General features: G+C 40.5%; 1 protein-coding gene across 1 annotated transcript; it reads right to left on the minus strand.

Moving 5' to 3' along the window:
• Positions 1-5073: 5073 nt before the first annotated feature.
• On the minus strand, positions 5074-8680 carry LOC113046434 (synapse differentiation-inducing gene protein 1-like). The gene is made up of 2 exons (XM_026207290.1): positions 8063-8680; positions 5074-5654 (listed from the first exon to the last, which is right to left on the minus strand). The coding sequence occupies exons 1-2, from the start codon at positions 8378-8380 to the stop codon at positions 5520-5522; spliced, it is 453 nt and encodes a 150-aa protein (XP_026063075.1). The 5' UTR covers positions 8381-8680; the 3' UTR covers positions 5074-5519.
• Between the last annotated feature and the right edge of the window lie 14606 nt (positions 8681-23286).

Below are 23286 nucleotides of genomic sequence, written 5' to 3' on the forward strand. Positions count from 1 at the left end.
TTACTTCAAGCATACATGTAACATTTAGGCAAAATATTTCCTTCCAAATGTAGAACATACACAGTCTCTAATGAAACTATATTAACTTGGGTTTATTGTGAACTGCATTTAACATCTCAACATTTCTCAGAGTACCCATACTATACGATTCTGTCTCTTATCTTTCTTTCCTCATTTATAGGTCCAGGACTTGTGGTGATCTGCTAATCCTGCCAGACCTGCTTCGTACCAGTCCAGGATATGGATTTATTCCATATTGTTCTGGAACATTTGGTGTCCTGACAGCACTCAGTGTTGTTGGTAGTGCGGTCTCATGCTGTGGGGTATTTACAGATGTTGTTATTGGTTCTTTCCCCACTGGCACTTCCTGTAGGTGGCGTCTGTTTCGGTGTAACATACCCCCTTGCTCTGTCTCCAAAAGATAAGATCGTGGTGTGACACTTCCCTTCATCACAGTTGCCTTTGTCAGCCAGGATTTTTAAGTTACCACTTTGGTGAGGACCTGATTCCCTGGATATAGCAGAGGTATATAAGTAGTAGTAATAAGCTTGTTCCTTTTTTTTGGCTGCATCATTTCTCTCGATAACTTTTTTGTTTGGCCATTTAGGTAGCAGATTAATATCAAGGGTGGGTAAGGTTGTCCGAATTTTCAGACCCATCAAGAGTTCTGCTGGACTGGCACCTGTACTACTGCATGGAGTAGATCTGTAACACATAAGCGCCAGAAGGGGTCTTTTTGCTTTAAAATTCTTTTGTACGGCTCTTTCAGCATGCCCATTTCCTTGTGGGTGATGTGGGCTGGAGGTTATGTGTTTGAAATCTAGCTAACAAGCCAGTTTCAACTCCACACTGGTGAATTGTGGCCCATTGTCACTGACCACCTCCTCAGCTATACCATAGCGGGCAAAGGTGGCTTTTAGTTTTCTCACTACCTGTGTACTGGTAGTTGTGGGCATGTGTAGAACCTCTAGAAAGCGTGAGTAGTGGTCGGAAATGACAAGGTAGGTATGTTTGTTATGTTCGCAAAGATCAATTACGATTCTCTTCCTTGGCCTTTCAGGAAGTGGTTCTCTGGGCTGAGCTCTTCTCATTTCTTGGCAGGACTGGCACGACGAGATTTTAAGCTTAATTTGGGAAGATAAACCAGGCCACCACACCGATGTGTTTGCTCTTTCCCGGCATTTGCTCAGTCCCTGATGCCCAGCGTGTATGCGATCTATGATCTCCGCCCTCAGTTTTTCAGGTATGATCATTCTGTTGCCCCTGATGACAATTCCATCTAGAATGGAAAGTTCATTTCTCACGAGGAAAAAGTCTCTGGCCATCTGATGCACCCTGGTTATTTGTTTAGGCCAACCTGACTGAATATATGTGATTACCTTTTGCAGGCTTTCATCTTCGACAGTTCTAGACCTGTTGATGTCCATCTTTTCCTTTGAAGCTGGCATGTTGTCAATAATGGATGCCACATAGCACTCCACATCTAAATGGGTGTCACTACAGTCCTGTAAACCGTCTGAGGGGCTGCTGGACAGAGCATTGGCCACTATGAGTGTTTTCCCGGGTGCATATTCTGCAGTAGGGTTGAATCTCATCAATCGCATCAGCAGCCTCTGGCAACGGAGTGGAACCAAGTCCAGGTCTTTGGCGTTTATTAGTGGCACCAATGGCTTGTGGTCACTGATAAGCTTGAACTTATTTAGAATCTCTCACATGACCAGACAGCTACCAGACACTCCTTTTCTATTTGAGCGTATCTGGTTTCAGCTTCGCTAAGTTGTCTGGAGAAATAAGCCACTGGTCTCCAGTTCTTGTTTGTCATGTTGCTGCATCAGTACACCACCGATTCCATTGCTACTTGCATCTGCTGACACCATTGTTGGTTTTCTCGCATCATAAAATGCTAAGGTAGGTGAGGACATGAGGAGTCCTTTTATCTCCTGCAAAGCTGCTTGTTGGGCTGGACCCCATGTCCATGTTGCTTTGACTTTCAGCAAATCGTAGAGTGGCCTTCACACATCTGCTGAGTTAGGGATGTACTTTCCCAGGTAATTGATCATCCCGAGAACTTTTTAACCCCTGGGTGTTATCAGGTGGAGGCAGTTTGTTAATACCCGATAGCTTGGCCGGGTCCAGCCGTATCCCATCAGCACTGATTTCATGGCCTAGGAAGTGTTTCTTCTCTTGCCTCATCCTACATTTCCCTGTGTTTAACCTTTGGCCAGCTGATTGTAATCGTTCCATCACTGACTGTAGTCGTTGGTCATGCTCCGCCACATCCCTTCTGTGGATGATAATATCATCCATGTAAACGTTCACTCCCTCCAGGCCTTCTAGAGTTTCCATAATTTTCCTTTGGAAGATTTCAGGAGTGTTGGAAATTCCAAAGGGAAGACGTTTGAAGCAGTACCTGGCTAATGGAGTAATAAAGGTTGTCAGTCTTTGACTGTCTTTATCCAGCGGTATTTGCCAGGACCCTGCAGCTGCATCCAGTGTGGAGAACACTCTTGCGCCATTCAGTGTAGCTGTTATCTCCTCTGCAGTAGGTAAAACAAAACTTTCTCTTTTGACAGCTTTATTTAACTCCTTGAGGTCGACACATATACGCACCTGTCCGGACTTTTTAGGAGCTGGCACTATCGGGGCACACCACTCTGTGGGCTCCGTTACTTTCTCTATGATACCCTCGGCTTCCATGCTGTTCAGTTCCTCCTTCACAGGTGTCATGAAGGGGATTGGAATCCTGCGCGCAGTATATACTGCATAGGGCTGTGCATTTTCTTGTAATGCAATCTTCACTGGCTCTGTTTTTAGTAAGCCAACTTCCATTACAGCACTGTGCACCTCCAGAATTCTCTTCACCAGCCCCATCTGCTTGGCTACTGTTCGACAAAGTAGGCTGCTAGGGGTCTCTCCTATGATAACATACACTTTGAATGAGTACCGCTTATTTTTTAATTCTGTGTGTGCTGTAAACTGACCGATAAAGTCCAGACGGCCACCTGGGCTATTCAGTACAGTCTTAGCAGCGAGTAGTGTTTTCTCAGGCTTGAGCATTCTAAATTCTTCTTCAGTCATAATGCACACATCAGCACGGGTGTCTATTTTAAAGCTAACCGGTGACTGCCAATCTCTAATTGAACAGTCCATTCATTGCAGGAATATGTGCTATTAACTGAACCCAGAAAGTGGTAATTATACTCTTCACAGCCTCTTACTTCACTCACCACTTTGCTCTTGCACATCTTTTCCCAGTGTCCCATTTTCCTACATCTGTTGCATGAGGATTTCAGTGCTGGACAGTCAGATTTTTTGTGCATTCCTTTTCCACATCTGCCGCATATTTTCTCTCTTTCATTGTCTCTGGCTTCTTGTTTAAACATTTTGTCCTGGAGCTTGTTGCTTCCGATGTGTGTATCGTTTATGTGCTACCTCTTGAATTGCGCACGCAGCAGCTTCTCCTTGCGCGCTAACTTGTGCGTTCACTTCCTCCGATTGGCGGCTTTCTTGCACCGTCATCTCGAGTGTGAGATTTGAAATTAGCTGCAACTTGCGCGACAGCTCCTTGTCCTGAATTCCGACCACAATTCCGTCTCTGTGTTCCTCACGAGCGGCCCCAAACTCGCAATGCTCTGACAATTCATAAAGGGAGCAGATAAAAGATTCCGCTCTCTCCCCTTGCCGAGCACCAGTTCGTATTTGTCCTCATCTCCCTCCTCCTCAAAGGCGAATGAGCTGAAAATATTCTCTGCTTCGCCTCCCAGGGAATAGATAAGGGTGCTTACTTGTACACTGCCGTCCTCCTTATCCAGTTTAGTCGCCGTTCTGTAACGTGTAAATCGCTTTTTCCAGTCAGTCCATTCCACGGGTCTCTCAAAGCAAAAGCTTTCAGGTGGGTTAAACTCCACCATCCAGATGATCGGCACTCTGACACCATGTAATAAACCCCTTTGTATGTTGCAGAAGAATACAATGTCCAGTCTTGATTATGTTCTTTGATCTTTTACTGAAGCTATTGGTGAACTTGTTTACAACTATTCAGTAGCCACGCTATACACACACACTTTACGTCCTTCCTCATATACGTCATCCGTTACGTCATACATTCAGACATAACTAATCATTATTCTATTACATTACTATTTGAGTACATGAATTACTCTGGGATATTGATGTCCTCCTTCCCCACAGTGTCTGTCACGTCCTGAACCACATTCCCCACGATCTCCGTCTTCTCATTGCACTCAGCTGTCACTAATCATTAATCATTGCACTCAGCCCATTCCCCATTAGCGTTTGTCATTTCCCTGTGTATTTATACCCTGTCTGTCTTAGTATGTGTCACGGAGTCTGTAGAGTTATCCCGTCAAAGTCTAGTCTTGTTCTTGCCCGTGTGTTTGTGTCTGTCTAGTATTGTTTGGATTGCTTCTTTGGTTTTGACCCCTGCATGGACTGTTTACGATTTGGATTACCCATAATAAAAGACATACTAACATTTGGATCTCTCACCTTGTTTTCCTGTATCCTGGTCGTGACACCGACATTGTGTACTGTTTACCAAGTACTGCAGTCTCTGTTTTCGGATGAGTGCCACATTACTATTTATGTAAATGTGTGTTTATATGATATTTATTGTAATATTTACTTAGATGTTTCATCTGTTTAAAAGCAACATTTAATTAGGTACTATATTGGGTAAAATAAATGTATTTCAATTAGGCTTTAACTAGTAAAAATTACTCTATTTTATTGGCAAAATTGCTTGTTGTCTTTGTTAAATTTACTTAGTTAAGTACATTTTACTTAATTGGAAATGAGTTTTTGAGTTTTTTATTGAAAGGATCCCCATTAGCTACATCATTAAATTAAATATAATTATGTAATATTAACCTAATTTCTTTATGAATGTTAAGTTCAATAGCAAGTATATTGTACAGAGTAGTAGCAGTAAAATTTACTTCGAATGTGTTAAAATTAAGAATTTTTTTTTCAACATATAGAACAAACATGCACTTTAAAAGAAAGTTGTAAAAAGAAACTTTATCATGGATTTTAAAATAAATGTTTGTGCTTTCTGATTTCAGTATTTGACTAACACTTTAATTTCAGGAAGTGTTCACAATAGTATTTTCTGACACATTTCTTATAAACTGGCATGAACTGTAGGTAATAATTCAGTGTAATAAAACATTTATTTGTTTAATATTTCATCCTCCCATTGTTAAATTGTTTGGGTGTTTCTTCAAAGATATTCAATCTTGAAGACACATTACACATAATGCATGTAATAAAATATATATGTAAAAAATGAGCACAGCTGCATACAATATATTTAAATAAACAAAACATTATAGAAGAGAACAGAAAACTGTATGGTAGCTTTCATTGTTTTAAACATACAATAATCAGCTTTAAAGCATAAGAATTATTATAAATAGAGTGAGTAACCTTTAAAATACAGAAAAACTAATTGGTTTGTGATCTCCATCCAACTTTGTCAGGTCTAAAAGCTTTTATCTTCAAATCGCAATCACGATGATAACATTAACAATAATAACAAGGGCAATGCCACTGATGATATAATTCACGATGAGTGCTGTCTTGGAGTACCTCTCTGCTAATTCTCGCTGTCCTGAGTAGTTGGCTTTTCGAGTCTGAAAACAAAAGTAATGGCAGATGGGGATGTTCAATATTTATTGTTCCATTTAAATTTGATGGAAGAGCTACAATGAAAGCAAAATTGGTGTAAAAACATTTACAACTTTAATTTTATGTAGAAATTGCTAGTAAGTTTGAAAGATACATTACATAATCATGAGAAATAAACTTGTAACTGCCATAAAAAAAGTTGAGTTTTAAGATAAAAAGTTGCACTTACCTTTACTAAAAATGTACTATGTGCAGTATTCAGTTATTAAGCCATTTAGCTATGTTTGCAGCAAATTGTACATTAATCTAACTTTGTGAAGTTGTCAATGGTTTATTTTAATCTTTTCTTGAATGTAAACAGGTTTTTGGATAGGTTTGTTAATGTAGTGCTGTTTTATTATGCACATTGATAATCAAGATAGCATGATAAAGAGTTAAACTATAATATAGGCATCATGCCCATTTAAACCGGGCACATGCCCCCTCAGATTTTCGAGCCAAGTGGCTATGGAATGCAGCTTCCAAAAAACAAAAAAGGCTGAATAATATTTGTAGTAATTATGGCATTTTTTGAGAGTTCTTGAACTCTGGCTAGACTGAAGCAGCTGCAGTTCTAGACCTCGATAAAGGTGGTGGTGGCGGGGTTCGATTGGGGGGTTAGATGTTGCAGCCAGGAAGCGGCCACTTACGCTTTTGGGGGCCACACTTTTAAAATTGATTTTATCCTACTTTCAGTATCAGTATTAATTTAGTAATTTTTCACCATGTCATGCATCACTGCAATCTCTAGAAGTAAGCTATGACAAATTCAGCTCAAATGTAGTGTCAGGGGAGCCATGCACTCTTTTTCGTGGGGGTGAAGAGGGGAGGCCTCGTCATGTTTGTCATATGACACAGAGAAGCCACAATAACACTGTAACTGATATAGGCTTATGTTTTTATATATTTTTTCCTTTTTATTTGAAATATTCCCAGACATGCCACCTATATCATGAAAAATCTTGATTCTCAAATATGTGCAAGTAAATTTACATATTTTTCAACTTTAAAGATTATGTTAGTTTATCTAAAATGAGCGATATTAGTAGTATAGTGTGTAGCAAAGTAGTATATAATGTAATCTATTAACTATGAATAAAAACCCAGCTTTTTACTTAAGTACCAAATATGGGTGTGATTTAAAAAAAAAATTTTAATATGACTTTTAATTTGTTGTGTGTGTTTGTGTATGTAGGGAATAATTGATGGTGGGCCATTGAATTATTAGAAAAATAAAGCACACCCGATGTGGTGATGCGGCCAAGATGCGAAGCAGAGTTACACCGTTACACCTCGGGTGTGCATTATTTTTCTAATAATTCAGCAGCCCAGAGTCAATTATTCTGCTTATACTATGGTTACCACACCTCAAGACGTCGATCAGATGATATATTTAAAAGGATTCGTCTGTTTTTTGTACTTAAGTACCTATTGTGAGTAGGATTTCTTCTGCATAGAGAGAGAGCGAGAGAGCGCTTGTGTGAATTAGGCTAACAGACCTCTGTGCATCCCTCAACACTCTTCTGCTGTAGCATCTCTAAACAGCACTGTTATTACCTCGCTAGTGAGAAATGTCATGTGTAGCCTTTAATTTGATACACTATATTAACTACCTGACAACACCTTTGTGCAAACTGTGTGACCGTATTTAAAAAAAAAAATAAATAAATAAAATCTCTGTTCAAATTTTTTTACTGGTACTTTATTTCAAAAAAGTTTGGTCACTGTTAAAAATGTGAGTAAAAAAGGAATGGAATAATTAGCAAATCTCATAAAATTATATTTTATTCACAATAGAATATAGATAACATCAAATGTTGAAAGTGAGACATTTTGAAATGTCATGCCAAATATTGGCTCATTTTGGATTTCATGAGAGCTACACATTACAAAAAAGTTGGGACAGGTAGCAATAAGTAAATAATAAAAAAATGTTTTAAAATTGAATTTAAAGTATTGAGTAGGGTAGGGGTAGGGAGGGCTTTATTGTCCCAAAAAGGTGGCATCCATTTAATAATTAGAATTCAAATTAAAATGTACACTCGATAAGTTTTTATTTCAAGTTTGTAATGTACTACAATACTGAGGTGCAGATAATTGCCACTATTTGCAATAAGTAGTATAAATAGCAGAAAATCCTGTTATTTTAATATATATTTGCACTTAGACAATAAAAAGTGTTAAGACCAAGGCTGGCGATGCAATGTTCCCAGATATTATTATTAAAATAAACAAAATCCTATAAATCAAATAATTTAAAATATTTTGGAATTAGATAAGATAAAGTTATCGATGACCCTCAGCCGCAAATTCCTACTTTTAAGTAACTTTAGTAACTTTACAAAGATTAATGCACATGGACTAATATACTTACAGAGCATGAGTAAATCAGCCCAACAATGCCCAGAGGAAAACAGCACAACATGATAAAGATGGAGTAACCCAAGTAATCTGGCACTGGACTGGTCAGTGGAGCAGTGGTCACAAAAACTGCAGGCTGTACAGCGACGTCGGACTGTCCTGAATATGGCCCCTGGGTGTAGAGGCCCTGGGGGACCGGCTGGTTTGGAAGGAAAGGAGGATATCCAGGAGGATTGTACTCGTATGCTGGTGGGGGTGTTGCAGGCAACGCTGGATCCTCAGATGAATTCCAGGCTTCTGGAGCATGACTGAAAGACTTGCTGGGATCCATTCATCTGATTTCTTGATTTTGATTGTAATTTTCCTTTTGCCTTGGGCTCTGGAGCAACGTATTTATTACGGCACACTGCTTGGTCTTTTCTGTGCTGAAGGTAGCCAACAAATGGGAGGTGAGATGTCGATCATAGGGGAGGAGTGACAAGAACTTTACCACCGTTTCCGTTACACTCTGTGACTGCAGACACCAACTTGTGGTTTTCAGTTTACCCTGATGAAATATTGAGTGAGTTAAAAGGATTATTTCATCACACCCGAGCATATTTTGGGGACCTTGTGGAAGTGAATCTTCCTCTTTTTAATTTTTTTTCCTTCTGTCACAATTGCATTTTTTTTTTTTTTTTTTTTTTTTTTTGTTGTTGTTTTAAGAATTAGATTTTTTTTGGCCAAATCATTCCTCACCATGCCTGCAGATGAACTCATGTCAAGTAAAGTCAAGTCACCTTTATTATACAACACTGATCGTGTCAAACAGGAAAATAGTTTGTTAATAATGGAGTAATATTTTCCAGCTAAAGTCAGTTCATTTATGATTCCGTGATGTTATCATACAGTTCAGCTATCTTCCTGTAATTGACTTAGGTCGTCCTTTTGCCTGAATTACTGCAGCATATTGCATCTTCCTCTTCACAATACCGGTCAGGTGAGTTTGCTGGCCAATTAAGTACTGGGATACCATGGTCCTTAAAAAGGTACTGGAAGCTTTGGCACTATGTGCTGGGGCCAAGTCCTGTTGGAAAATGAAAAATGCATCTCCATGAAGTTGGTCAGCACCAAGAATCATAAAGTGCTCTAAAACTCCCTGGTATACGGCTGTGTTGACCTTGGACCTCAGAGAACACTGGACCAACACCAGCAGATGACATGGCACCGCAAACCATCACTGACTGTGGAACTGTACACTGGACCTCAAGCAACGTGGATTGTGTGCCTCTCCTCTCTTCCTCCAGACTCTGGGACTCTGATATCCAAAGGAAAATGCCAAATTTACTTTCATCAGAGGACATAACTTTGGACCACCTAGTAGCAGTCCAGTCCTTTTTGAAGCGAGACTCTTCTGACGCTGTCTGTTGTTCAAGAGTGGCTTTGTAAATCTTCCGCACATTTTTGAATGGGTTTTGTTTCACAATCCTCTCCAGGGTGCAGTTATCCCTATTGCTTATAAACTTTTTTTTCTACCACATCTTTTCCTCCCATTCACCTCTCTATTAATGTGCTTGGACACAGAGCTCTGTGTACAGCCAGCCTCTTTTGCAATTACCTCTTGTGTCTTGCCCTACTTGTGCAAGGTCTCACATGATTGTGTAGCCTACAGAACTAGACTGAGAGACCATTTAATGGCTTTGCATGTGTTTTGAGTTAATTAACTGATTAGAGTGTGGCACCATGTGTCTTCAATATTGAACCTTTTCACAATATTCTAATTTTCTGAGATACTGAATTTGGGATTTTCCTTAGTTGTCAGTTATAAACATCAAAAGTAAAAGAAGTAAATATAATAATGTTTCACTTTTTGAATGGAATTAGTGAAATCAACTTTCTAATTATATGATCAGCACACACACACACACACACACACGTTTGTTTTTGTGAAAAGTGGGGACATCCCAGAGGCGTAATGGTTTTTATAATGTAGAAACTGTATATTCTATCGCCATTCACCAACCCTACCCCTAACCCTAACCCTCACAGGAAACTTTGTGCATTTTTACTTTCTCAAAAAAACTCATTCTGTATGATTTATAAGCATTTTGAAAAATGGGGACATGGGTTATGTCCTCATAAGTCACCCTCTCCTTGTAATACCTGTGTCATACCCATGTCATTATACAGAGTTGTGTCACAAAAACATGCCCACACACACACACACATTCTACTCCACTCCTACTTCTCGTTTAGACACTGTTTGCCCCTTGTCTTCCAGCCCGTACCACCCCTTCTGCCCCTTGGTTATCTGATGTTCTATGTGAACACCATTCTAAGCTTAGAGCTGCTGAAATGGCATGACACAAATCCAAAAATACTACTGACCTTAATGTGTATCAGTCACTCCTCTCTTCCTTCTCTGCTAATGTCTTCACTGCTAAAATGACATACTACCATAACAAAATAAACAATTCATCTCTCTCATGCTTTTCAAAACATTTTCCTCGCTCCTTTGTCCTCCTCCTCTCCCTCCTGCTTCATCTCTAATTGCTGACGACTTTGCCATGTTTTTCATTAATACAATTAAAAACATCAGTGCAGAATTTTCCACACCACAATCCGTCAAATCCGTTTCTAATCATCCTACAACTTGCCCGCTTGATCCTATTCCATCTCATCTCCTTCAAGCCATTTCTCCTGCAGTTGTACCTGTACTCACTCTCATCATTAACACATCCCTCCACACTGGTGTTTTTCCCTCGTCATTTAGACAGGCTCGTATAACTCCATTACTTAAGAAACCCACCCTCAACCCACCTCTTTTAGAGAAGTACAGACCAGTTCCCCTTCTTTTCATTGCAAAAACACTTGAATGATCCGTGTTCAACCAAGTCTCAGTATTTCTCACACAGAATAACCTCCTTGACAGCAACCAATCTGGCTCCAGAAGTGGACATTCAACTGAGACGGCCTTGCTCTCAGTTGGTGAAGCCCTAAGACTGGTAAGAGCGGAATCCAAATCTTCAGTACTTATGCTGCTTGATCTGTTCGCTACTTTTGACACAGTTAACAACCAGATCCTCATATCAACTCTACTGGCAAAGGGCATCTCAGGAACCACACTTCAGTGATTTGAGTCAGATAGGTCCTTCACAGTATCTTGGAGAGGTGAGGTGTCCAAGTCACAACATCTACAGTAACTACTGGGGTGCCTCAGGGATTAGTTCTTGGACCACTTCTCTTCTCTGTCTACATGTCATTATTAGGTTTTGTCATTCAGAAACGTGGCTTTTCATTCCACTGCTATGCTGATGACACTCAACTCTACCTGTCATTCCATCCTGATGATCCGATGGTACCTACTCGCATCTCAGCTTGTCTAACAGAAGTTTCTTGCTGGATAAAGGACCATCACCTTCAACCCAAACTTGCCAAGACAGAATTGCTTCTGGTTCCAGCACACCCATTATTTTATCAATTTCACCATTAAGTTAGGCACATCAACCATAACTCCTTCAAAAAACAGCCAGAAACCTCAGAGTTATGATTGATGATCAGCTTTCTTTCTCAGACCACATTGCTAAAACTGTCCAGTCCTGCAGATTTGCTTTATTCAACATCAAGATGATGTCACGGCGTAGTAGGGAAGGCGCTGTGGAAAGAACAGGGTCTGGGTCCAAGTGCAGGGAAGAAATTACTTTTTAATAAATGAGAACAAAAAGGCCAGCAAGACAAAAACAAAACAGAAACAAATCACGGTGACAAGAGCAGACGCAGCCAAGAACAAAAACACGAGTAACCAGGAACACTTACAAATCACTGTAAACAGAGCAATTCCAATAGGGTCCTCGCACTGCAGTGCTCAGGCCCTAATTAACATTACACGATTAATCCAGCCAGACAGAGTGGTGTGAGAGTGGAGAATATAAAGTATTGTTCAAAATAATAGCAGTACAATGTGACTAACCGGAATAATCAAGGTTTTTAGTATATTTTTTATTGCTACGTGGCAAACAAGTTACCAGTAGGTTCAGTAGATTGTCAGAAAACAAACAAGACCCAGCATTCATGATATGCACGCTCTTAAGGCTGTGCAATTGGGCAATTAGTTGAAAGGGGTGTGTTCGAAAAAATAGCAGTGTCTACCTTTGACTGTACAAACTCAAAACTATTTTGTACAAACTTTTTTTTTCTGGGATTTAGCAATCCTGTGAATCACTAAACTAATATTTAGTTGTATGACCACAGTTTTTTAAAACTGCTTGACATCTGTGTGGCATGGAGTCAACCAACTTGTGGCACCTCTCAGCTGTTATTCCACTCCATGATTCTTTAACAACATTCCACAATTCATTCACATTTCTTGGTTTTGCTTCAGAAACAGCATTTTTGATATCACCCCACAAGTTCTCAATTGGATTAAGGTCTGGAGATTGGGCTGGCCACTCCATAACATTAATTTTGTTGGTTTGGAACCAAGACTTTGCCCGTTTACTAGTGTGTTTTGGGTCATTGTCTTGTTGAAACAACCATTTCAAGGGCATGTCCTCTTCAGCATAGGGCAACATGACCTCTTCAAGTATTTTAACATATGCAAACTGATCCATGATCCCTGGTATGCGATAAATAGGCCCAACACCATAGTAGGAGAAACATGCCCATATCATGATGCTTGCACCTCCATGCTTCACTGTCTTCATGGTGTACTGTGGCTTGAATTCAGAGTTTGGGGGTCGTCTCACAAACTGCCTGTGGCCCTTGGACCCAAAAAGAACAATTTTACTCTCATCAGTCCACAAAATGTGCCTCCATTTCTCTTTAGGCCAGTTGATGTGTTCTTTGGCAAATTGTAACCTCTTCTGCACGTGCCTTTTTTTTAACAGAGGGACTTTGCGGGGGATTCTTGAAAATAGATTAGCTTCACACAGACGTCTTCTAACTGTCACAGTACTTACAGGTAACTCCAGACTGTCTTTGATCATCCTGGAGGTGATCATTGGCTGAGCCTTTGCCATTCTGGTTATTCTTCTATCCATTTTGATGGTTGTCTTCCGTTTTCTTCCACGTCTCTCTGGTTTTGCTCTCCCTTTTAAGGCATTGGAGATCATTTTAGCTGAACAGCCTATCATTTTTTGCACCTCTTTATAGGTTTTCCCCTCTCTAATCAACTTTTTAATCAAAGTACGCTGTTCTTCTGAACAATGTCTTGAACGACCCATTTTCCTCAGCTTTCAAATGCATGTTCAACAAGTGTTGGCTTCATCCTTAAATAGGGGCCACCTGATTCACACCTGTTTCTTCACAAAATTGATGACCTCAGTGATTGAATGCCACACTGCTATTTTTTTGAACACAACCCTTTCAACTAATTCAACTAATTGCCCAATTGCACAGCCTTAAGAGCGTGCATATCATGAATGCTGGGTCTCATTTGTTTTCTGAGAATCTACTGAACCTACTGGTAACTTGTTTGCCACGTAGCAATAAAAAAATATACGAAAAACCTTGATTATTCTGGTTAGTCACATTGTACTGCTATTATTTTGAACAATACTGTATACTCATTGACAATGGGCACCAGGTGTGTTTGATACCTAAGACTAGCTTGCTCTATGCTTTTTCTATTCTATCGGTTTTCTTTTTATTATATTATTTAAAAGCCCTTGCTACGTGTACTGTATTTAAGCTAATTGAGACTTGTTATAGCACTTATATATCATTACTCTTTTGTTGTTTTTGATTGCTTCCATTGTCCTCATTTGTAATTTGCTTTTGTCTGCTAAATGACTAAATGTAATGTAAATGTAAATAGAAAATTAAGCATCATATAAACTTGTCCTAAATTCCTGAAACATCAGTTTCTCATATTTTAGAGCAGTCAATGTAATTCGGGAAAGAAATCTAATAAATCTGAATTTGGGTGTGTGTGAAAATATTCAGTTGTATCCTCCTTTGTAATTTACATTACATTTACATTTACTAATATTAATAAGTAACTGTAATTTAATTACACATTTTTCCTCAGTAACTGTAACGGATTACAGTTACATTTATTTTGTAATTAAACTACCGGTCAAAAGTTTGGGATAAGAATGATTTTTTAATGTTTTTTTTTACAGGAGTTTTTGTCTGCTCATCAAGACTGTATTTATTTGCTAAAAAATACAGGGACAAAATGAAATATTGTGAAATATTATTATGTTGTAAAATAGCGTTTTTCTGTTTTAATATACATTAAAATGTAATTTATTCCTGTGATACAAAGCTGAATTTTCAACATCATTCTTCTTTATCCTTCAAAAATTACTCTAAAATTCAGATTTATTATTTTTTTAACTGTGATCATGTTTTTTATGATTCTTTGATGACATAGACAACGTCAAGCTGTTGTGGTCACGTTCTCGCCTGAGCAATGGTGTGTAGCACGTCCCAGAGGAGGCTTGAAAGCTCCCATCGAGGGACCATAGGTGCAGAGCCCAGAGTTCTGGCTGTAGATGCCAGATTGTCCTGTTCGCCTGAGAGAGGAGTTCCCGCATCAGGGGGATCGGCCATGGGGCTTTTGTGGAAAGCCTGAATAGCTCCGAGGACCAGACTTGTCTCCTCCAGAGTGGGGCCACCAGGACTCTGTGCTTGTCTTCCATGACTCGTCTGATGACCTGAGGGATCAGAGCAATCGGGGGGGAAAGCATAAAGGAGGAGGCTGGGCCAGTTGTGGGCCAGCACATCTGTGTCTTTCAAAAAATAGGTTGGGCAATGAGAGTTGCTTTCTGAGGCGGAGAGGTAGACCTCTGCCTTCCCGTAGATCTCCCAGATTCTGAGAACCGTCTGGGGATGGAGCATCCATTTGTCCGAAGGGACATTGCTCCAAGATGGCATGGCTGCTCCCAGATTTGTCTTGCCAGGTATATGCGTCACCTTGAGCGATTCCAGCCTAGGTAATGCCCATTCCAAGAGGTGCTTTGCCAGTGCGCAGAGGTGGCTGGACAAAAGGCCGCCTTGGTGATTTATGTAGGATTTATGTACTGTCATGCTGTACAATTGGACTAGGATGTTGCACCCCTTCAGAATCGCCTGAAAGGATTGAGGCAGTTGATATGGAGATGGCTCTACTCATGTGACCACGAGTCGAAGGCTGGTCTGCCCTTGCACAAAGCGGCCCAACCCAGGTTTGACGCATCGGTAGAGAGCACCATCCTTCAGGAAACCACCTGCAGGGGTACTCCACGACTGAACCAAACAGGGTTCGTCCAAGGTACCAGAACTTCCAGACAGGCCTGGTTGACCCTGATACGAAAGCGGCCATGCCGCCAAGCATGTGGTGAAACCCGGAGTTCCAGCCAGTATTGCAGGGACCGCATTCGAACAAGGCCAAGCTGTAAAACTGGGGAGGCAGAAGCCATCAGCCCTAGAATCCTAGAACTTCAGAGGGAAACGGGCTTTGTTCCTGGTGGAGAACGCGAGCTGCTGAATTACCAGAGTGCAATCTGGTAAAATTAAAGCCCTCATATGGACTGAGTCAAAGGCTGCTCCCAAGACCATGATACGATGTGTGGGGAGCAGTGAGTTCTTGGCAAATTAGAGTGCCTTGGACTCAGAGTCAATGGATCTGTGATGGTCTAGTTCATTTTCGTGACTGGGCAAGAATGAGTCAGTCATCGAGAGTTCAGAGTACTGATTACCGTCAGTCTCAGAGGGGAAAGCGCCTCGTTCCGGCATTTCGTGAAAGTGCGAGACAGCTGGAGACAGTCCGAAGGGAAGGATTGTATACTGGTAAGCCACACCCTCGAATGCGAATCTCAAGGATTGTCTGTGATGGGGGGCTATCTGGATGTAAAAGCAAGCATCTTTCAGGTCCGGAGAGAAGAAACAGTCCTCGGGGCAAATCTGCATGAGGATCTGTTTCAATGTCAACATCCTGAACTTCTGTCTCATGAGAGACAGGTTCAGGAGTCTGAGGTCTAAGATGGATCTGAGACAGCCATCTTTCTTGGGGACAAGGAAATAATGGCTGTAGAACCCTGATCTGCTTTCTGAGGGAGGAATTATCTCTATGGCTCCCTTCCTCAGCAGAGTCATCACTTCCGGTTTTTCCAAAGTGGGAATTAACCCACAGAAACGCGGGGGTCTTCTGGTGAACTGCAGTGAGTAGCCGTGTTTTATTATCCCCAAAACCCACTTGGACACTCCGGGGATGGCCTGCCAGGCCTCGGCCCGTGTGACAATAGGCTGGATAGTGTCGGATGTCAGGCCGCTGATCAGGGGCCTTTATCAGTTGTTTATTATTCATTTAGCAATGCATAGACCTATTACTGTTATAGTTTTCATTAATAACCATTGCTATATAGATGATAACTTGGTCTAGTGCCCTTATGAATTTTGTTTGCCCGACTGAAAATTTAACAACAATATGAAATGGCATAGACGTAACAGAGTCTACTTGTTCTACAGATCTCTGTAGTGTTATATGCCTACTGCATACTGTTTTGATACCGTTGATAACATTTCTGACAGATAATATCATAATGTATTTTTTTTCTACAAATTCTGCCAACAACAGTAAATTTGGTGTTATCTATATTAGATCTGATCAGGTACAATAATTTGATTAGACATTCTAATCCTAAGAACATTGATATTTTGTACAACATTATATCATCTATTTTTTTGTTTGAGCCCATACTGAAAAAAGTAGAATATCTTTTTATTTGATAATTTATTTTAGTAAATATCAAAATGATAAAAGGTGTGCATTACACCTAGAAGAACACTTTATTAGTTCTTATGACTGTATAGTTATTCTGCTCAAATGCTACTGAAGTTAGAAAATTGTAAACTAATATCGCATGTAACTTCAGAGACGGTCTCTACATTTTTGAATATTGAACGTCCAACATCAAGCCAGTTTCATGCCAGTGCTACAAGCTCTTGGTGAATAAAGAAGATCTGTAAAGTTGCAAAGACGAAAGACTCAAATCCAAAGAGATATTCTTTATAAAGGTTGAGACTCAACCACACCCCCTGAAAGGCTTATTCTTACATGCCCCCACATCTCTACAATATATCTGCAATATTTGCATAATGCCCCCCAGATGTTCAAGCAAAGAAAGAAGGCATATCTTTTATTCTCATTGTAGTATTGTTGTTGCCACTGCTGCCCTATCGTATAGACACTGTGTGTTTCACTGTGAAAGCTAAACTACTTTGTTTGGTCTTCCAAAAGAGGACGATATCTGCTTCATCATGCCTGGAGCTGATCCGTGCTGGTTGCTGAGGAAATACAGTTACATTACATTTACATTTAGTCATTTAGCAGACGCTTTTATCCAAATGAGAACAATAAAAGAAATCAAAATCAACAAAAGATCATTGATATACAAGTGCTAAAACATAAATGAAAAGAAAACAGAATACAAAAAGATTTGAAAGCTAGTTAGATTTTTTTTTAAGAATATAATTAGAATAGTGAGTGCAAAAGTTAGAAGGTCAAATAAAGATGGAAGAGATGTGTTTTAAGCCGATTCTTGAAGATGGCTAAGGACTCAGCTGCTCGGATTGAGTTGGGGAGGTCATTCCACCAGGACGAACATTTAATTTAAAAGTCTGTAAAAGTGGCTTTTTTGCTTTTTTGCGATGCCGCAATCAAGTGACGTTCACTTGCAGAACGCAAGCCTCTAGAGGGCACATAAGTCTGAAGTAACGAATTTAGGTAAATGGGTGCAGAGCCAGTGGTAGATGTAACAGAAATGAGTCGAACCAGACAAATTAAAGAGTCTATCAAAGCCATGTTTGAAACACGAGAGCCGAATTCCTCAGGAAGTCATAAATCAGTTCTAGTGCCACATGAACCAAGCAAGATGACCAACCAACTTGTTCACACAACAGCTTCCAACATTAACACCACTAGAACTATCATTGACAATTTCAATTAGAAGAAGAGAAATTTGGTGTCAAATGTGTTGTTCGTAAGGGAAATGCAACGCTTGACATCACATGTAAACCCAGGAAATCAAGTTAAACACTTCCATTGACTTCCCCCCACCTAGCAGAACCAGACTGAAATTCCTAAGGGGGGGACGGGCTTTAAGCCTCTGTCTCTACAGAACATCCCTATGTCATGAGAATGGCAAAGAAACTGCTTTTTGTACATATATATGGACCAGAATGAACTCAAAAAGACTTATGAATGAATCAGTCCATCGCTTCACTCCATATTCATTTATGTGTAACCCACACATTTGACTATCATGTTATAATCACTTATTGTGTATGTTTTTTTTTAATAACTATGGCATAGCTTAACGATTTGTAATTATGTTTGGTATGTCTGTGATTGAATTTTCTTGCTTGATATTGTCCTGACAATCATTTATTTGTAAAACATATCATAACTTGGTAATAGGAATCATGTCCAAAATTACACCCTGCAAGGCAGGAAAATTCAGACCACATGCTTGGTAAGATAAACAAATGATTTATCTGATTGACAATATCTGATTGGTCAAGACAACATTTGAGGTGTGGCCAAGAGGCCACTTTAAATACTTTGGACACCATGAAATCTTGCTTTTTAGTTCTAGCCTTGCTTGTGCAGTCATGCGGGCTCTTAGTCTGCTTTTAGTTCTAGCCTGCTGCTACTTAGCCACGATGAGAAGGAACAGAACCTAGTCTCGTCAAACTTTATTTCTTTTCTTTTCCGTTTGAGAGTTTCGTGTTCTGAGTTAAGTTTTGTAACGTCGAGTCTCCGACGCCTGACCTCGGGTGCACGTTTCAACTTCAACCAGCCACACGACTCATCTTCAGCCAACGCCCAAACATGGGCTTCCCAAGACGTCACTTCAAGGACTACTGAACTTCCAGCCAATCAGCGACAACTTTTCACAGGAGACACAAGTAAACTCCAGACTGTGACCTTTACTGGTGTATCTAATATAATTTTAACGTCATTGAGGAACTCAATGCGAGCGCTAATTACGTGTTTGATGGTTGTTCATGTCTATGCAATTTAACGTATTGCTGTAAACTTGGGATTCCATATTTCCATTCTCTTAAACTCATCTTTTCCTAACTTTCGATCTTCATGCAACTTGTGTGAGTGCGTGCGTTTATGTGTTAGATTAGTTTATATGTCTTAGATTTATCTAATAAAGCCTTATTCATATTGAAAAGAAAAGTATCTTGTGTTTTGTGCTTACAAGTTAATGTCTTAAACTGCCGATCTTGTTACTGTGCTAATTGATAGTGTTTCACTATAGTTTGGATATTAATATCCAGCGCAGATGTTAAACGGCTTGTTCAATGAATCGCAGGGCGTCTCATTGATCAGCCGTGAAACAGTGATTCTGTTCAAATTCCCTTTAAAATCTTAAATGATTCCCTTTGAGCTAATATTGACCTGTTTTCCTTACATAGTTTTGTAGGCGAACATCAATGCCTTGAATTTTATGCGAGCAGCTATTGGAAGCCAGTGTAAATTGATAAACAGAGGTGTGACATGTATTCTTTTCGGCTCATAAAAAATGTATCTTGCTGCCGCGTTCTGGATTAATTGTAAAGGTTTGATAGAACTGGCTGGAAGACCTCCCAAGAGAGCATTGCAATAGTCCAGTCTGGACAGAACAAGAGCTTGAACAAGGAGTTGTGCAGCATGTTCCGAAAGAAAGGGCTTGATCTTCTTGATGTTGAATAAAGCAAATCTGCAGGATCGGACAGTTTTAGCAATGTGGTCTGAGAAAGTCAGCTGATCATCAATCATAACTCCAAGGTTTCTGGCTGTTTTTGAAGGAGTTAGTGTCACTACTTTGTTTTTGCTTTCTAAAAGAAAACACAACTAGAAATCATGTTGATATCACATTTATAATGGGTTTTATGTTCTTGTCTCGTCGCTGTGGTCGGACAAAGCTTCACGATATATACGGTGTGTGTGTGTGTGTGTGTGTGTGTGTGTGTGTGTGTAAACTAATTTAACCATTTATTGGAAAATACATTTTGAATGGTGAGTCGTGAGAATGATCTTCTAGTTTTTAAGAGACTATTTAATCTTATCCATATAATCTGTTTGACACTCAACTTCTATCCTAAAAGAAAATGCGCCAAATCCTCACATCTAAAGTGCTGATGCAAATGCAAATTTGAAAAGAAAACAGTCCTGAAGGTCTCTGTTCGTGGAAACCCAGTGAAATCACAGAAAGACTTCAGGGCCCATATTCATAAAGAATCTTAATGCAAAAAGTAGCTCCTAGTGACAAAATTCTAAGAAAATTCTTAGAAATGTGGGCGTTTACTCTTAAAATTAAAGAAAAAAATGCAAAGTTTTCTGAGAGGATTCTTAGAATCTTTATGAATACAGGCCCAGGATACATTTGGACAAGAGAGATACGTCAGAGCACTGAGTATCCAACAAATACTTGGCTTAACCAAGATATCAATAGTGTAATATCATGTTTTAATCAAAATAAATGTCGTAGTTTAGTACTTTTTGGTAGTTTCGCACAAGACAATGTAAAATCACACACAGGCAGAACCGTTCTAAGGTTTCCTAAATAATAAGGTACCTCTGAAACTCTCACAATGCTAAGAACTGTTAACTCGTTGAACATGAATAATTTTAACATCACATAACAACATAGAGTAATCAAGTGTTCACCAGTATTCATCTGGGACATGTTCATAAAGATTCTAAGAATTCTCTCAGAAAACTCTTAATTTAGCTTAAAAACTTTTATGTTGGAGTCTTAGCTTAAGAGCAATTCGGGACAGATCTGAGAGCAGCTCTGAGTAAGGAAAAGACAAAAACGTTCATCTTAGTGAGGAGGCGGGGTTGACCCCGTTGCTATGTATGACACAATCTTTTGAAGACTGTGATTGGTTAGTTGTCCAAGAAGGAAAAAAAAAAAAGTGATTTTAAGTATAGGTCTGTTCTAATTCTCACTTTAATTTACATGCGTCTGTCTCTCTCTCTCTCTCTCTCTCTCTCTCTCTCTCTCTCTCTCTCTCTCTCCCACACACCCACACTATATGTGTGTATCTAAATCCTTCTTTTATTTACCATGCTTTTAATTTCCTATAAGGTATTTGATTGGCTTAGAATAATAAAAATTCTTCCACTCTTTCCAATTACAGTGATTGCTGTCCTATTTAAGTGGCAGTTTGAATGTTGGTTTTAATGTATCAAACATGGAATCAAAACCAAGAAGGGCGAGAAAGCCAAACTGGACAGAGGAACAGTGTTTACTGTTAGCCCAGTTATATGAACCTGAAGAGAGGGTGAAAAAAATCAGAATGTCGTCTAGGTAAACGAATACAAAGATATTCAGCATATCAAGAAGAACGTCGTTTATAAGTGCCTGAAAGACGGCGGGAGCATTTACGAGTCCGAAAGGTAGAACCCGGTATTCAAAGTGCCCGAGAGGAGTATTGAATGCGGTCTTCCACTAGTCACCCTCCTTTATGCACACCAAATGGTAAGCATTGCGCAAGTCTAACTTTGTGAAAAACTTTGCCCCCTGCAAGATCTCAAAAGCGGATGACATAAGCGGCAAAGGATATTTATTCTTTACCGTAATGTCATTGAGCCCCCGATTATCAATACAGGGATGCAAGGACCCGTCCTTCTTTTTCACAAAGAAGAAACCTGCGCCGGCAGGAGAGGAGGAGGGAACAATGTTACCCACATTAAGAGCTTCTGAGAGATAATTCTCAAGAGCTTCGCACTCAGGAATCGACAGAGAATACAGTCTACCACGTGGTCATGTAGTACCGGGAAGGAGATTGATGCTACAATCATAAGGGCGATGGGGAGGGAGAGAAGTGGCTCGGGAACGACTGAAAACCGCTCGCAGATCGTGATACATCTCCGGCACCCCAGACAAATCACCTGGCTCCTCCTGAAACACAGAAACAGAAGAAACAGGAGGGATGGCAGAGACAAGACATAACACGACAGGTTCTATGACAGAATAGTACCCTTAGACCAGTTAATATGGGGATTATGCTGAACTAACCAGGGGTGTCCTAGCACTATGGGAGAAAAAGGAGAACTGAAAATTAAAAAGGAAGTAGTCTCACAATGGTTTCCAGAGACCGTGAGAGACAATGGAACAGTCTCTCGGCAGACCTTTAGAAGGGAACTACCATCTAGGGCAAAAAGGCGAGTGGCCTCCTCTAGGTCAATGAGAGGAATACCTTGCTTGCGGGCCCAGGCTTTGTCGATAAAAATCTTACTCGGCCCCAGAGTCAATCATGGTGCTGGTAGAGACAGATAAACCCTGCCAGTGCAGATGTACCAGAATGGTAGTGTTGGTCTTGTGAGAAGTGACCAGAGTAGCGCTCGCCAGTACCCCTCCCATTACTGGCTAGTGTTGGCTTTTACTTGACACTATGACACAAAATGCTAGTCGGAACCACAGTAGAGTCAGAGGCGGTGCAAATTCTCCGTTCTCTTTCCTCCGGAGAGATATGTAAGCCCCCCAGCTGCATGGGTTCTGGAGCAGCTTCTGCAACTGAAGAAGATGGAGAAGAGGATGGGGGCGGAGAGAAAGAAACCGTTTCAGTATACCTCACCCGTTGTCGCAGGTGGAAATGCTTCTCCACTCGGATGGCGAGGTCGATGAGTGGATTGAGAAGACTGGAGACCTCCCTGGCGAGGATCTCATCCTTGACCTCTGCGTTGAGCCCTTCCAGGAAATGGGCCACCAGCGGCGGCTCGTTCCAGCCGCAGGTTGCAGCAAGAGTGCAAAACTCTATAGAGAAATCCGCAGCAGAACGTCTGCCATGGCGAAGAGATGAGAGCAAGCGAGAGGCCTCAGCTCCCTGTGCGGAGCGATCGAACACACGAATCATCTCCTCCTTGATCCAGAAAGTCTGCTTCCGAATCCCAGCTGGCTGCTCCACACTGACGAGCGCATCCGGTGAGGAGAGAAATCACAAAGGCGACCTTGGCACGATCCCTGGTGTAAGTCAAGGGTTGAAGAGAAAAAAAATTTCACATTGTGTCAAAAATGAACGACACTGGGTAGGCTAGGTGGTAACAAGGTGGATTATTAATTCTAGGTTCAGGAGACGGGCATTTGAGCTGTTGAGGAGGACTCATGACGAAGATGATGCAGCTGCGTGGCGAGATCAGACACTTGCTTCGTGCCTGCCCAGCAAAGCACCTTGATGCTTGACAGCAACTTGAAGGGATGTCTGGTTCGCTGGGTCCATCCTGGTCAGATTGTACTGATAAGGTGTGAGAGAGGACCCAAAAGCGAAATGACA

This window comes from Carassius auratus, chromosome 27, assembly GCF_003368295.1.
Source record: "Carassius auratus strain Wakin chromosome 27, ASM336829v1, whole genome shotgun sequence".
NCBI classification, from domain to species: domain Eukaryota; kingdom Metazoa; phylum Chordata; class Actinopteri; order Cypriniformes; family Cyprinidae; genus Carassius; species Carassius auratus.

Excerpts from the sequence above, each read along its gene's own strand:
- LOC113046434 (XM_026207290.1), bottom strand. The coding sequence starts at position 8,380 with ATGGATCCCAGCAAGTCTTTCAGTCATGCTCCAGAAGCCTGGAATTCA. Across the intron at positions 5,655-8,062 it reads GGCTGATTTACTCATGCTCT|ACTCGAAAAGCCAACTACTC; the intron begins GTAAGTATATTA and ends TTTTGTTTTCAG.